Genomic DNA, 14290 nt, shown 5'->3' with positions numbered 1-14290 from the left:
GGTGGCTTGGATCCAATGACTGAGTGCCCCCCGCCCCTTCCCACCAAAAGCAGCACCAGAAAGCTGTGGGCGCTTTGAAATGGCCTCAGAATAAAAGGGGGAAATCAGCAGAACTGTACAGTTTGCACAAGGGCAGGTTGTATACAAACCAATATGGTGACTATTGTGGAACAGCTTTTCCCACTCTATACAGAAGAGAACTCCAGTGTGACTTTGTAGTAGGGTTTATTGAATGGGGTGCTTCTTCCCCTTGTTGTGTTGGAAAGCATAGTACATATGGAAGCCTTGTCTTTATACATTTTTCACAAAGGGCTTTATAAAGACTCTGAAAATCTCACATAAAGTGGCTGTGGTTCTACCATTAGGCATCCCATTCTGATTAGCATGTCTCTGGGTATCTACAACTCAAACGCTCTGAAATCCAACAGTATATTTTTGCATATAAGCAGCTTGGTTAGGATGGCAGGCACCTGTTTTGCCTAAGACATAGAGCAGGTTCAAAACTTCTGCAGCATTCTTTATTTGGTTGATGCAACTATAACAGATGCAAGCTGTTATAATCATACATTAGGGACCGTTAAGAGCTTTGTACCCATTGCTAACAGTGGTGGCCCATTAAAACAGATAACAAAGGTACTGGAATCTAAACTTGCTTGGAACAATTGCTTGGACAATTTTATCTCCTTTGGAAGTCTGTAGCTTCAATAGGGTTTTCAGTGGCCAAATTTTTCTACTTTGTACCAGTATCAAGAAGTTCAGTTAACTTTTCTTCTTCACAATAACTTGCCAAACTCACCTCAAATGTTATACTGTGATCATTAGGATTAACTAGTTTAAATATGATGCTGAACACTAATTTGAATCTATGGAGCACTTACGCTAAACTTTTTGTTGTTGTTATTCAGTTACAATGCAGTTACAGAATTGCTAGCTTGGGAGTAAAATTAGATGCAACTTGCTATTGACCTGCTCAGTTTTTTCAGAGCTTCATCTCCCATAGTTCCCTAGACCTCTTGCCAGTTCTCTGCACTGTTTCCAGGCATGTTTGCTACCCCATCCGCTGTTGACCAGTCATCATTGGCCCTATTCTGAAAACAGAGTGTCTGCCTGGGCTCCCCATCCCCCAAGCTTGTTTACTCTAAGGTTTATCCCAATAGTGGCAGCAGAAGAACAAGTGTAAGACTGACAGTATCACAAGCCGGAATGTTCTTTGTAATGATCAGCAGCAAATCCAAGAAACTACATAATTTAATTTATGCAAACTACTTCTGTGTAGCAAAAAAACTAGACAGACTTTTTACAAGTCCCCCCCCCTTACAGTGGCACTCAGTATGTCAAAATGTTAGCAGGAATGGGCAGTTCTAAGTTTAGAAAAATGTAAAGGAAAAAATCAGCAAATGCCTTTTCAGAAGCTTATTTCCAACATTAATTCTTCACTTGGTAGGCTAACACTGAGTTTTGCTTTTGGCAATGTGGAGAGTGTTGAGGGGCATGCAGAACTCCCTGAAATTTTAAAATAAATGTGTTCTAATCTGTCATTGGCTTTTTCACAATGTTCTTTCAAATACTGAAGAGAGATGCAGGCATGGCTCAAATCTAACAGTGAGCCACGGTGTGGTAGTTTGTGAAGGAAACTCAGGCATTCTGATTCCTTCCTTTCTTGGTCTGAAGCAAACTATGGCTTGCTCTTACTGGTGTGGGGGATGCCAATGTCATAGTTCGCCTGGGGCACCAAAAATCTTGGGCCAGCCCAAAGTTTTGTGCACGTCCCTTGTACTTACAAATGGACCAGCAACAATATGTTTGCCCCACAAATCAGAATTGCAAACTACAACCACATTGTGTTTTGCAATTCTGGTTTAATGACCAGAGCAAGCCACAGCTTGCCACTTCAGATGGCAAACTATGTTCTACCATACACCAGGAGAGAGAGAACTTCAGTATATGAAGGAAAGTTAGAAACCAGAGAGTATGTGTGCACGGGTCTTTTCTCAAGGTCCTTCATGTAATGCCAAACCATGGCTTGGTGTTACAGATAAACCAAGCCATAGGCTTGCCCACTCCCTGCTCATTCATTAATTCCCTCATCAATTTCTGGGTTGCTCTAACCAGTTTTCCATAACATGCAGATTAAGTAAATTAGGTTTAACCCTTACTTCATATTATGGTCTGCAAACTCACTTCAAACCACAGATCCAAACCATGGTTTGAAGATTAATGTTAAATATAGTTTGCCCTTTTTAGATATTAGGGTAAGCTCTCATAAGGGGCAGCCTGTAACGCAGAAGTGAATTAGCATGTGAATAGGAGAAGTGGGTTGGCCAGCCCTTGAAACTCTGGTTGTCCTTCAAATCATGATTTGGAAGATCATCTGAATTGAGCCATTACATAAAAACCTGAACCTACAAGGAGAAATGTTAAAACTTTCAAGTGACTCTCACACAGAAGACCAATTCAAACCCACAATTTTTTGCTGTAGCAGACTTATAATCCAATGGGCAACTAGTTGTCTTTAGCACCCTAATGGTGAAGAAAATTTTAGCACACTTATATCACTGGCTGGAAAGGTCAAGGATGTGGTATAATTTTTACCATCACATGGCTGGATCAGCACTGCCATGTGCCTGGATTCTGCAAGTACCTGGCTTCCCATGTAGTTACATGCATACTACAAGTGAACGCAGATAATATAGCTAGCTATAACTGCTCTCAGATAAGTAAAACTTACTGGAGCCTCCCCAAAGTTTTAACATAATGAAAGAAGACAGGCACTTCAGCTGATAGGTTTCTGGAAGAAGCAAGCTAAAAGAACGAAGAGAGTGCAAGATTGCAAAGGAAGGGCCACAGAGAAGCAGCAAACCTATGAAAGAAGAGGTGTTCAGTCCACTGAGCCTCAATACCATGGATCAACACTGCAACCAGTATAAGCACATGTAATAATCACTCCCGGAAGACTCCCAGATCCATATCATATCACAACTAGACATTCGTAATTAAGAGCTCTTAGGCATTTAGCAAAGCTGTCCAGACTAAAGATTTAAACATAGAATCATATAAAACAGATACAGGCAATGACTGGCCAGTGGAATACACCTGGAAATGTTAAGTATAACTTCAGATCTCAGCCCTTCCCCCCAATTTATCCTGTAGAATATAAAAGACACTGAGTAGAAATCAAATAAATTCTTCTGAGCAGGCTAGGGGGAGGCCTTAGGTGGGTCAATCAACAGGCCTGTAATCCACAAATTGCCCGCCACTGTTATAAAGACTGAAGCAAAGAAAAGCAGAATATATTGTAACTAATTGAAATATTAAAAATGAGCTGCTGAAACACATGAAATGTTCTACTTGCAATTTTTTTCTTGTGTGTTAGCATTTTAAGTTGGATGGCTCTTTCCTGATATAACGATCCCAGTTAAATGGAGGACCATCCATTTAGACTAAATATCAAAAGGTGGAAGAGTGGGTTTGTATGTGGAGTTGGGGTAGGTAAAGCACATGAAGTACGTGACATGAAGATGTTTAGCTTTGAAACCATAGCTAGAAGGTGGGATTTTTCCAGACACACATAAACACACTAATGTAAAATGCATTACCGCTAATGGTGGGGAGAAAAGGGTTGGGTGGAATGGAAGTGCTCCCAGCTCTTCAAGCCCCTGGAGACTGCTTTGATGATGTTTTGCTCACTAACTTTGCTACTTTATGGAAGATGTTATTTGGCACTGGACAGGGTAGGAAATGCGCTGCCCAGTTTTTACCTGTGGACCCGGACCCATGGGTCCCATTCCTCGTGGAGGATTCATCCTTTGCATTGGCCCTCCCATGTTGGGATGCCCTAGTGGGAGGAAAGATCGGAAGACATTATAAAAGAGTAATGCATTTGAGAACAGCAAAAGCCAAGTGATTGAAACTGCCCACTGACACCCCTCCAGTGTCTTTACCTTGTTGTCGTGTGGGGTCCATTGAGTTGGGCAGCAAGGGCTGTGTACCAGGAACACCACCTGGAGGCTGAGAGTGGGGGGGGGGGAATCAATAGGGGGAATAAAATATTTGAAGATGCACAGTAAGATTATCATGATTGTTTCACTGCAACAATTATATAAAAAAATCAGAAAGCTCTCTCTGTATAGCTTCTGTATTCACTTTCAAAGTAATAATATTCAAGACATGGGATATTTCTGAAGGTTAGACCAAGCACAGTATTCCAAACTCAGCGTTCATCCCATAATGCAAATGTGGGAACAACAAGGTATTTGCAGGGGAGAAGTGGTGGATGAGAAGAAACTAACCCCCTTCTCTGTCAATTGATTTCCTCCTTGCAAATGCCCACAAAGCCATTCTTGGACTGTTTATCCCCAACCCAGGATCTAACATGCAGATATATTCAGAGGCGGGCGGGGTGGGCAATAGACTTTTGTAAAATGGTGAGATATTAATGTGAAGCTCTACAGATATCCTATGGCCAGTGGCATATTAGTGTCCAAAGAACACCATCATAACTTTCAGGTAAAAGGGTCTATGGTTTGTCTCTACTAATTCATGGCTCTTCAACAGCCTTTAAAAAGATCATGAAAAATTGTCTGATGATACCTTATTTTGTTGTTAACAGCATGTTCACTTTACACCAAACTTACTGTTAAAAAACTAATCTGTTTAGAAGAGGTAGATTATACAGAAGAAGTTGTTGCTTTTACTGTATATGGAAAATGTTCAGTCTAGATTAAGTAAATGTTCACTGTGAGAATAATAAATCTTCAGGAACACAGAGAAGGATCATCTCATTGTTGTTTGTGGGCAGGGGTCATTTCGTAGAAAAAGAGCTGGAGGAACTCATTAGCACAACTCATTGGCATATGCCACACCCCATGCCATTGCCAGAAGTGTTTGTTAGCATAACTGATTTGCATATGCCACACCCCTGACATCACCTATCCTGGCTGTTTTGGACCAAATCCTAGCCATTCAGGGCCGAAATTGGGCCCCAAATGGCAAAAAGGGGCTGAAAATGGCCAAAAAGGGGCCCAAAATGGTCAGGATCGGGCTGCTGCTGAGTGGGAGAGTGATCCATCACCCATCAGAGGCCCAATCCAGGCCGTTTCGGCTCCAATCCAGGCTGAAACGGGCCCCAAATGGCCGAGAGTCAAGTGGGCGGGGCCACCTGACATGTGACCTCTTTGGGGAACTGCCGGAACTGTGTTCCTGCGCATTCCCCCTCGAAATGAGCCCTGTTTGTGGGAAAAGTGACACTCTGTGGAGTTTTCGGCATGGGGTTATTTTGTCAGTTCTGGTCCCATTCTGCTTCAGTTTATTTCTGGACTTTTGCATTTTTTCTTGTGTTGTTAAGACTTTGCCTCACTTTCCTGTTTTTTTTTTAAACGTTCATTTGGGAGCACTTTTAACTTGGATCTTTAAAAAAAAAACTAATTTTAAGCAGGGTGGATTTGATTTAAATCATGATTTAAATCAGTAAGACTAGATTTAAATCATAGTTTTCTACAAAAAGACTCATTCTTGCTGGTATAACCTTAATATACAACTAGATGAAGATTTCATTTTTAGAATAACAACTGTTCATATTAGTTTTACAGTTATATAAAAAATATTGATTTTTAAGACTATTAGAAGCACATTATAGATAATTATGAAATTATTGTGAAGTGAATTGTGAGGTTTCACTTTCATTTTTACTGCTTGCCCCTCCCTCCTCACACTTAGTTTCTTCCTGTACAGATCTATTCCACTCCAAACAATCTTTTTCTATTCATTGAACTTTTTGAAACTTAGCACTTAAGGGGTTGATTCTGTGTACGTAGGTTTGTAGAACAATGGGATTAAGGTTTTTCTCAACTCTGTTCATTTTATAACATTTTTGCTGTGAAGAAGAGGCATGTGATCTCTGCAGACACAAATTCACAGTTCTGAGAACAGCAAAATCAAGTATCTGTGATAGTATCTTGTAGCTAGAGAAACTGCCCAGTAATCTTACAGAAACCTCTGGAAGAGCATGACATTGTGAATGGATTAATGGAATTTATTTACCAAAAAATTTAAACATATACAGCCTTATGATACATAATTAAAAACTAATCCTTATTTCATGATGGAATAACCTTTGGATGATAATATATTTTCCTCAAAAAGCATTTTATTTAAAAAAATCCGATTTAAATTAAAAAAATCCGATTTAAATTAAAAAAAATACGATTTAAATTTTAAAAAAATATATTTTTTTAAATCATTGATTTTTATTCACCCTGATTTTAAGTCACCTTTGTTCCTTGTGTGTAATGCTTCCTTTGGTTTTGTTTGTTCCACTAACTCCCACCAACTTCAAACCCAGTTTTGGTTGACTGGACTTTTGTCATCAAACCACGCCCTCTGCTTCCCTGCCTCTCCACCATGGAAAATGTGTGGTTTCATTTTTCATCCTTTTTTTGAAAAAATGCAGTTCTTACAGCTCTTGCTATATCACTGAAGAGGATGGTCCCACAGGCATATTTATTGTGCTTCCTGGCATGTTACCACAGGACCCACATATAGAATTTGTGGATCAACTGCTAAGAAAACCAAGAATAAGTTGAGTGTCGAAAAACCCCTGTATATGGACAATGGCTTTTTTGTGAGACCAAAAGTTGGTATAAGACATTTTTCTCTCCTGCTATGGATCTTTGATCAAAGAGGTTTTCTGACTATTCCGAAACCTGCTTGATCAGAGACCACAGAAGGTCAGAAAAACCAATGTGTCTCCAATAACAACAGTTTCATCAAACTGCCTCTCTGAAAAAGCTATCATCTGTATATAGCCTGAGTCTCAAAAAGGAAGTCCTTTGATGAAGCACTACTGATGTCAGTGTTATTTTAAAAAATTCACTTGACAAATACACTATGTAAATATATTAAAGTTATTTATTTGCCACTGGAGCAGACATTTCATCAACAAGGATTATAGGGTTTCCCCTTCGTTTCTTACTGAACCAACGTGAATAGATTATGAGGATGTGCTTGTAAGTATTAAGTACATATTTACTCATTTTGTAGGATCCATAGCACTGCTTTCTTTTCTTGCAAAGGCACACTCTGCTTAGACAACAAATCTATTTCAAGTTTACAAAATGCTTTCCATGTACTGATAAAGCAGGAAGGAGAATATAGATACTATCTCTCTCAAGGCAGCAATCTGCTAGCAAGTTTTGCAATAGAAGTTAGTAGCCAATAGGGTTGCCATCCTCCAGGTAGTGACAGGAGATCTCCCGGAATTACAACTGGTCTCCAGGCCAGAGAGATCAGTTCACCTGGAGAAAATGGCTACTTTTGGGGGTGGATTCTATGGAATTATGCCATGCCAAGGTCCTTTCCCTCCCCAAACCCCACTTTCTCCAGGTTTCACCCCCCAGATCTCCAGGAATTTCCCAACTTGGAGCTGGCAACCCTAGTAGCCAACAAGATCTGCTTTTGGAGTAGACCTCATGGACTGGGATTTTCCTCCCTTCCCTCTCCTACTGCAGTCCACTGAGGTCCTTGATCCTCAGGATCAACACAAAGAGCAAAGTCAAGGTTTGCAACGGAAGGGAGGAAATATAAGTTGAATGAATGAATAAATAAATAAAATAGCTACCTCTTCTTCTGAAGAGGGATCACTGTGACTGGATACAAATAAATTTTCTTAAAAATATGAGCAAAAAAATGCTCAAGTTGGAAGATGCTTATTGTAGCCAAAATACTGAATAGTCTGTACAAAAGCTAGAAATATGACATATTTGAAAAAAACATCAAATATTGTGTTCAGTCATCTAGCCTGGTTTACTACCATGTCTCATTTTCACTTTGTATTTCCATCTTGAGTTACAAAAGGCCATGATCGCTCTCCAAGTTTTCTCCTATAAGCATGCTTATACTTTTGTGAGCAATTTCTGTGCTCTCCCTTCTCCCTTTTAAACTCAGGTTTCTATGCACAATTAAACTAAACTGAAGTTTAAAAAACTGAATGACAAGTTGGTGGAACAGTAGTGTATGAACAATGGTATCTTCAAGGTTTCTGTTCATAAGACTGGCATAGTCTTACAATTTAAACTCAAATGCAAAACAGAACGTCTAAAATGCCCTCCAGTAGAGAGCTGCCAAAAACCATGCTATATGCTCAAGGTGAACATCTTTGAGAGGACCTTTAATTTGCAAGTTCCGCTATTACACCTAACTATGTTTTTGTTGGCATTAATGAGGTACTGAGAATTTCTGGTTCTCTTAAGTTGGATTTTAGTGGACTGCTTTTCTTAATATATTGTTTTCTGCATCATATAGGTTAGGTTCAGTGATCCACAATCTCTATATGAGCAGATCTTCCTCGACTCTCCAACAGTCCCTTCTAACCTTAGGAATATTTATTCCTGGGGTCATAAGATTCATGTTGTAATAGTTACAAGGGTTGATGGGCTACAATGAGGAGAGGAAGGAAAACTGCCCCGCCTCCCACCTTCTATCAGTGCAGTTCCACTGATGGAACAGGCAGGAACAATTTCACCCTATTTCCCCTCCTCATTGTAGCCCATCAACCCTTGTGACAATTAACTCCAGGTGAGCTCTGTGATCCAGGGAATCAATTTTCATGTGTTCAGGTTACAAAGGGACTGCTGGGGAAAATCAATGGAAGGGCAGGACAAAAACATGTTTTATAATTAAATAAATGGGTAAGGTCTTTCTGCAAGTCAGGTTTAAAAAAACTACCCTTTAAAACTAAGTTTTAGTGCATGTGCAGTTTTACCAGACTTGGGCATCAGTTATATGGCTTTGTGGTTTCTCTCTCAGTAGCTTTACAGCGGTATTTTTGATTTGAAATTTAACTTGCTCTGCCTATCCTGCATTGTAGACGAATGTTTCTAGTAATAAAATTAGCAAACAATGTACAGTACATGTGGTTAATACTTGGAATGACATTCAAGAACTTTATGCCATGTGCAAGGAGGCAGAAAAAGTAATCTAGCTTAGTTGTATGCATGCACACATAAGATATAGAAGTTTCAGCCAGCTACTATCAACCAAAAGGTGACAGCCTAGGGTGGGGTGTCCAATCTTCTGCCTGTCATTGTGCAACTCAAATTTGCTCAGGGACTTGATAGCTGCAGGGTCTGCACTCACTTCTAGAACCCTGTGCTCTAGGGAAGTAACCAACTGTGTGGTCATACTTAGACTCAAAATAATGTAGAGTGTTCTTAAAAATTACGAAAGACAAGCCTAACAAGGGTCCTGTTTTCTGAAAAGTGTCCACAATTCCCCTCAACACAAGCAATCTCTAATCATAATTTGGCAGACTGGCTTGGCTTGAAATTTAGGAATGTGCGAAATTGAAAAAACTTGGTCAAGTGCAACATAGGGAGCCTGCTGATCTACCTTCCAGCTTCCAGTTGTCCACTGGCCTTTCAGGACAATTACTGTATAGCGCAATAAAGGTACAGATGTTAGCTTTATGATGATCAGGATCTGTATGTCATTCTTCAGCTACTGCTTCTGCTATAGCAGAATGCCATACTTTCCCCACAACAGTCAGACATATTCTGTTTCTGGGGAAATGAGCCTCACCATTCCTCCACTAAGCTAGGGTGTCTGTTTGTACAGTGAGCGCAGCATACAGCATGGTTGCCAGAGTATCACAGGTTCCTTTGGACAGTGCTTCCCACAGTGCTTGCATAATTTCAATTTATTTTTAGTTGCTGGTTGTCCTGATGCAAGCACATGAATGTTCATGTAGCACTTAATTTTTTTTTAAAAAAGTGGTGAGTACTAGTAAGCTTAACTCTTCACCAGAAGAAGCTAAAAAGGGGAAGGGGAATCTTTTAAGGATGGGAGGGAGAGATTTTATCTTGGTTTTAGAAATTTTAAAATCATTTTGTAAACCACCTTGACCTATGTGTAAAGGCATGGTATATTTTTTTAAAAATAAATAAAATAAAATATTTAAAAATATTGCTCACTTAGCTATTTTCAGGCTGTATACTCCACTATAATCTCTCTTACAGCAAGCCTGAATTGTTCTCCACAGCAATGTCCTCTCCAGCCCTTCTCTATTCCACAAACATGCACCCCAGCAGCAAAACTACCTGCCATATATTACATGGTGATGGCTAGAATGAATGTAGAGCTAATGATAAAATTCGGGGTGGGGGTAAATAATATCTGGAAAGATCCCGAGGAGAGATGGGCACGATCCGCATTACGATCGAAAAAAACCCATGATAATGGCGATCGCGCTATCGTGACCCGGCGGATTGTGATCGTCCATGGCCAACGATCCAGCGATCGGGAGGGGCCTGGATCGGGGCAATCGGGCTCGGATCGGGGATCCAGACACTCAGGCGCCAGCAATCTATTCCCCTGGCAATGGAGCCAGGGGAATGCCTGATCTGTGTTTGCCCTCCTTCTGTCGCCCTGGAAACCCGAATGGAAGCCCAGCTTTCCTTGATCAGCAGGGCTTCCTTCCAACCATGGAGCAGCAAAGCAGTCACCAGTTGGGAGAAGACAGCCAGGGGAGGGAGGGGGAAGGGAGTGTTCTGTAGCCATGGGCACTCCAATCTCATCCCTGCAAACCCTGATAGGCAGCTCTGACGGCCAAACACAGACAGCCAAACACAAACACAGATGCCGCTGGCATCACCCACTGTTCCTGTATCGCTAGGAACAGTGGGGCGCCCCTCCACTTTTGCCTCCATGATCCACAGATTGGGAACGGGAGATGCTTGGTGCGGGTCGTTAAATCAGGATCGTCGCCGGCGCCGATCCACAATCAGCTTGATCGTTAATTTTTTTTTGGATCGTGCCCATCTCTAATCCCGAGTCACAGAGAGCTTCACATATCTTATCTACCCAGAATTCTTAACTAAGCAGCACACAAACTTTTGTACTTTAGTTTTTAAAGATTTGAACAATATTGTCGAAGGCTTTCACGGCCGGAGAATGATGGTTGTTGTGGGTTTTCCGGGCTGTATTGCCGTGGTCTTGGCATTGTAGTTCCTGACGTTTCGCCAGCAGCTGTGGCTGGCATCTTCAGAGGTGTAGCACCAAAAGACAGATCTCTCAGTGTCACAGTGTGGAAAAGATGTTGGCAGGTCATTTGTATCTACTCAGGAGGGGTGGGGTTGAGCTGAGTCATCCTGTAAGAGTTTCCCAGGGTGTGGAATGCTAATAGCGGGAGGCTTCACTGTATCCTGAGGAGGCAATACAGCCCGGAAAACCCACAACAACCATTTGAACAATACCCAGTCATCATCAGCATTTACAGTAGGGGTATAAAACAGTTTCAGTGAATTTCAAATCAGTGTATCAGTCAGCTAAAGCTTTAGTTGATTTAACTGGATACAGACAGAAAATTTAATCATGGAAACTGAGAGGTAAGAACACACTGGGTTATTTTAGAAAGTCATTTTGGTTCTGGTGTGTACTGTGATGGGATTAAAAAATAATTAGAGATGGCATGGCTATCTTCCCTGCTTTTGTTTATTAAACTCTTGTGATATCTTCAGTGATTTAAAAAGGCACCGATATTAAGATTTTGGCACCATGTTCAAATATAATAAACTGATTAACCATAACCTTTTAACAATCAATTATATTTTCTAATTTGTTGATGGCTCTCTATCTGGATGCGTATGAACCTACCCTTTCAAAACAACAGCTGTTTACTCCAACAGAAAGTTCAGGTGTAAAGTTAGTAGATGTGGACACACTGAAGTAAACAGGAGTAGCTTACTCCACATTAGGTTAGCAGTAAGATAGCATAGAAGTCAGGTACTGTACTGTTAGATTACTGCTGTCTCAGAAAGTTGAGCGTAAACCCAACTTCAGATATACTTATCTGAACCAGCAATTGTGCTCAACTCCAAATCCTTCACAAAGAAACATTCTTAGTTCTGTCTTAATTTTAACAATTCTATTTATAAAGCCACAAAATAGGATAATGGCATTAAACAAAACATACTGTAAATGTGTACTGGAGAAAACTAGCCATATACACTTTTCAAACACAACATACACATTTACAAAATAGAAATAATATTCAAGACTGTACAATTATTAAAAAGTTATAGCTAAGACAAAGACCAAGTATTACTATTTTTAAAATGTGAATGAGGTTTGTTTCCTACAGTAATATTATTGCAGATTTTATTATCCATACCCCTAAAGAAGGGGCTAGAACACTTTTTATTCAATATTATCTTCTGTACATTTCCAAAGGTCCCACTTGCATGAATTTAACCTACAAGCCAGAAGTTTGTAGGTAACAGTACACTTTCTGTCCTGAGGTCCTGCTATTTGCTATGTTTGTGCAATCACATTCCTTCCTGTTAGCAAAAGGCTACCTGAGATTAAGAAAGCTTAAACACACCTTGAGGAAAGAAAGAGAAAGTTGTGTCAAAAGTTATTACAACCTCAGTTTTAAAAGGTTTGTTCTTTCGTTCACATGATACATCCAAGCCTCAATTGCGCTTTAGAAAATATTTCAGCACAAAGCCTTGAGGACATACAATACCTGGTTTCCCATTCTGATGGGGGGCCGGGGACCTCCTGCGTATCTTGGTGACATAAAAGGCTGTGAACATATAAAGTCAGTTCAGTGGCTGTGTACACTTTCAAGTAATAGTAAACAATACTGCTTCTTCCCCAAAGCTGTGCCTCAAACAACCTATTTGACCCTGCTTCGTTTCTTCCCCATTCATATCCAACATCTGATTAGCAGAACCCTATTGAGATGGACTACAGGCCAACTGGACGGAAGGTCTGATACAACTTCTAAATTGGACTTGACACATTTATAACAGAATCAATTTTTTATTTAAAAATCTGTTAGTAAACGAGATATTTAGACTCTTAAACCTCTGCCTATTTTTAACATTTTTTATTTTGTATTGTTAAGAAGGCTTAATATACTTTGACATGACTAGGTGTAGTTGCTAATATTAGCACCAGAAGAATACTGACTGAACATTAGATATATTTTCACAGATTAGTAAAGAAAAATCAGGGTTGAGGAGGGAAAGATTTAAAATATTCCAGAAACTAGTAGAGTGAACATTTAAAGTATATAATGAGTATCTAACGTAGTTCAGAAAAAAATCTACACAAACAAAAGTGATATTTATATGTAAATTAGCATGTCTGAAATTTAAAGCTGCTTTCTAATTTAATGTCTGTGGAACAAACACACCCAAGAGAAATAAAGTTCCTACGGGAATGAGGTGACATAAAATTAACATCAGAGACCCAGGCCTTGAGGGTATGTAAACCTGCCATATTTCAACCACATGGGAACCACACACAGTTAAATCAGCTGAGTGTGGCCCCCATTGCTTAAAGAGTTCAATAATACAGAACACAAACACCATACATAGCAGTGCCCTGTAATGTCTTTACCTGACTGTGGGGTCCCATCATGCTGTTGGGGTTGTGAGGTGGAGGCTGTGCGTGTGGCGAAGGCTGAGAGCCAGGCGGTCCCTGTGAGGTCAGACAACAGAATATGGTTATTAATCGGGCACATGAATGTGCAAGAAAACAGCTAACTTTAACAGCATACTGGTGAACCTTTGAAGGGAACAATGTTTAATTTCTGTATGTTGTTTACTTTAAAAATAGGGAAAGATGCCTGTCAAAGAACACTAGAAAAGTTCTAGTGCCCCTATGGCAGCACAGTTAAATTTCAAAATGCAACTACAGTTCCTCCAAACACTGAAAACAGAAGGCAAACCCCTCCCCATCTAACATTTAGTATTCTCTCCACTCCCTTATTTTCAAGCCCAAATTACAATCCTGAATAATGGACACATCCAGGGCATGAAAGCTACTGTAGCATGATGGTTAAGTGGTTGGGCAGCAAATCAGTACTCTGCTTGTTCAACTCCCACAATTGCCATGAGCTCAGCAGGTGGCCTTGGGTAAACCACTCCTCTCAGCCCCAGCTTCCCACTGTATTGTGGGGATAATAACAACACTGACCTTGGTTGTTGTGGATTTTCCGGGCTGTATTGCCATGGTCTTGGCATTGTAGTTCCTGACGTTTCGCCAGCAGCTGTGGCTGGCATCTTCAGAGGTGTAGCACCGAAAGACAGGGATCTGTCTTTCGGTGCTACACCTCTGAAGATGCCAGCCACAGCTGCTGGCGAAACGTCAGGAACTACAATGCCAAGACCATGGCAATACAGCCCGGAAAATCCACAACAACCATTGTTCTCCGGCCGTGAAAGCCTTCAACAATATATCAAACACTGACCTTGTTCATCATTCTGAGTGGGGCATTGATCTGTCTAAA

At 40.4% G+C, this 14290-nt stretch overlaps 1 protein-coding gene across 2 annotated transcripts in view; it reads right to left on the bottom strand.

Moving 5' to 3' along the window:
* Positions 1-14290, bottom strand: part of SSBP3 (single stranded DNA binding protein 3) — a 208510-nt gene that overhangs the window by 12058 nt on the left and 182162 nt on the right. For both annotated transcript variants that reach the window (XM_054980690.1, XM_054980691.1), the window contains exons 6-9: positions 13399-13479; positions 12518-12577; positions 3942-4008; positions 3759-3835 (exon numbers count right to left, since the gene is read on the bottom strand). In XM_054980690.1, the coding sequence (XP_054836665.1) occupies positions 3759-3835; positions 3942-4008; positions 12518-12577; positions 13399-13479 (285 nt within the window). The remainder of the gene's footprint in view (positions 1-3758; positions 3836-3941; positions 4009-12517; positions 12578-13398; positions 13480-14290) is intronic.

This window comes from Eublepharis macularius, chromosome 5, assembly GCF_028583425.1.
Source record: "Eublepharis macularius isolate TG4126 chromosome 5, MPM_Emac_v1.0, whole genome shotgun sequence".
NCBI lineage: Eukaryota > Metazoa > Chordata > Lepidosauria > Squamata > Eublepharidae > Eublepharis > Eublepharis macularius.
This window is presented reverse-complemented; position numbering and strand designations above follow the sequence as displayed.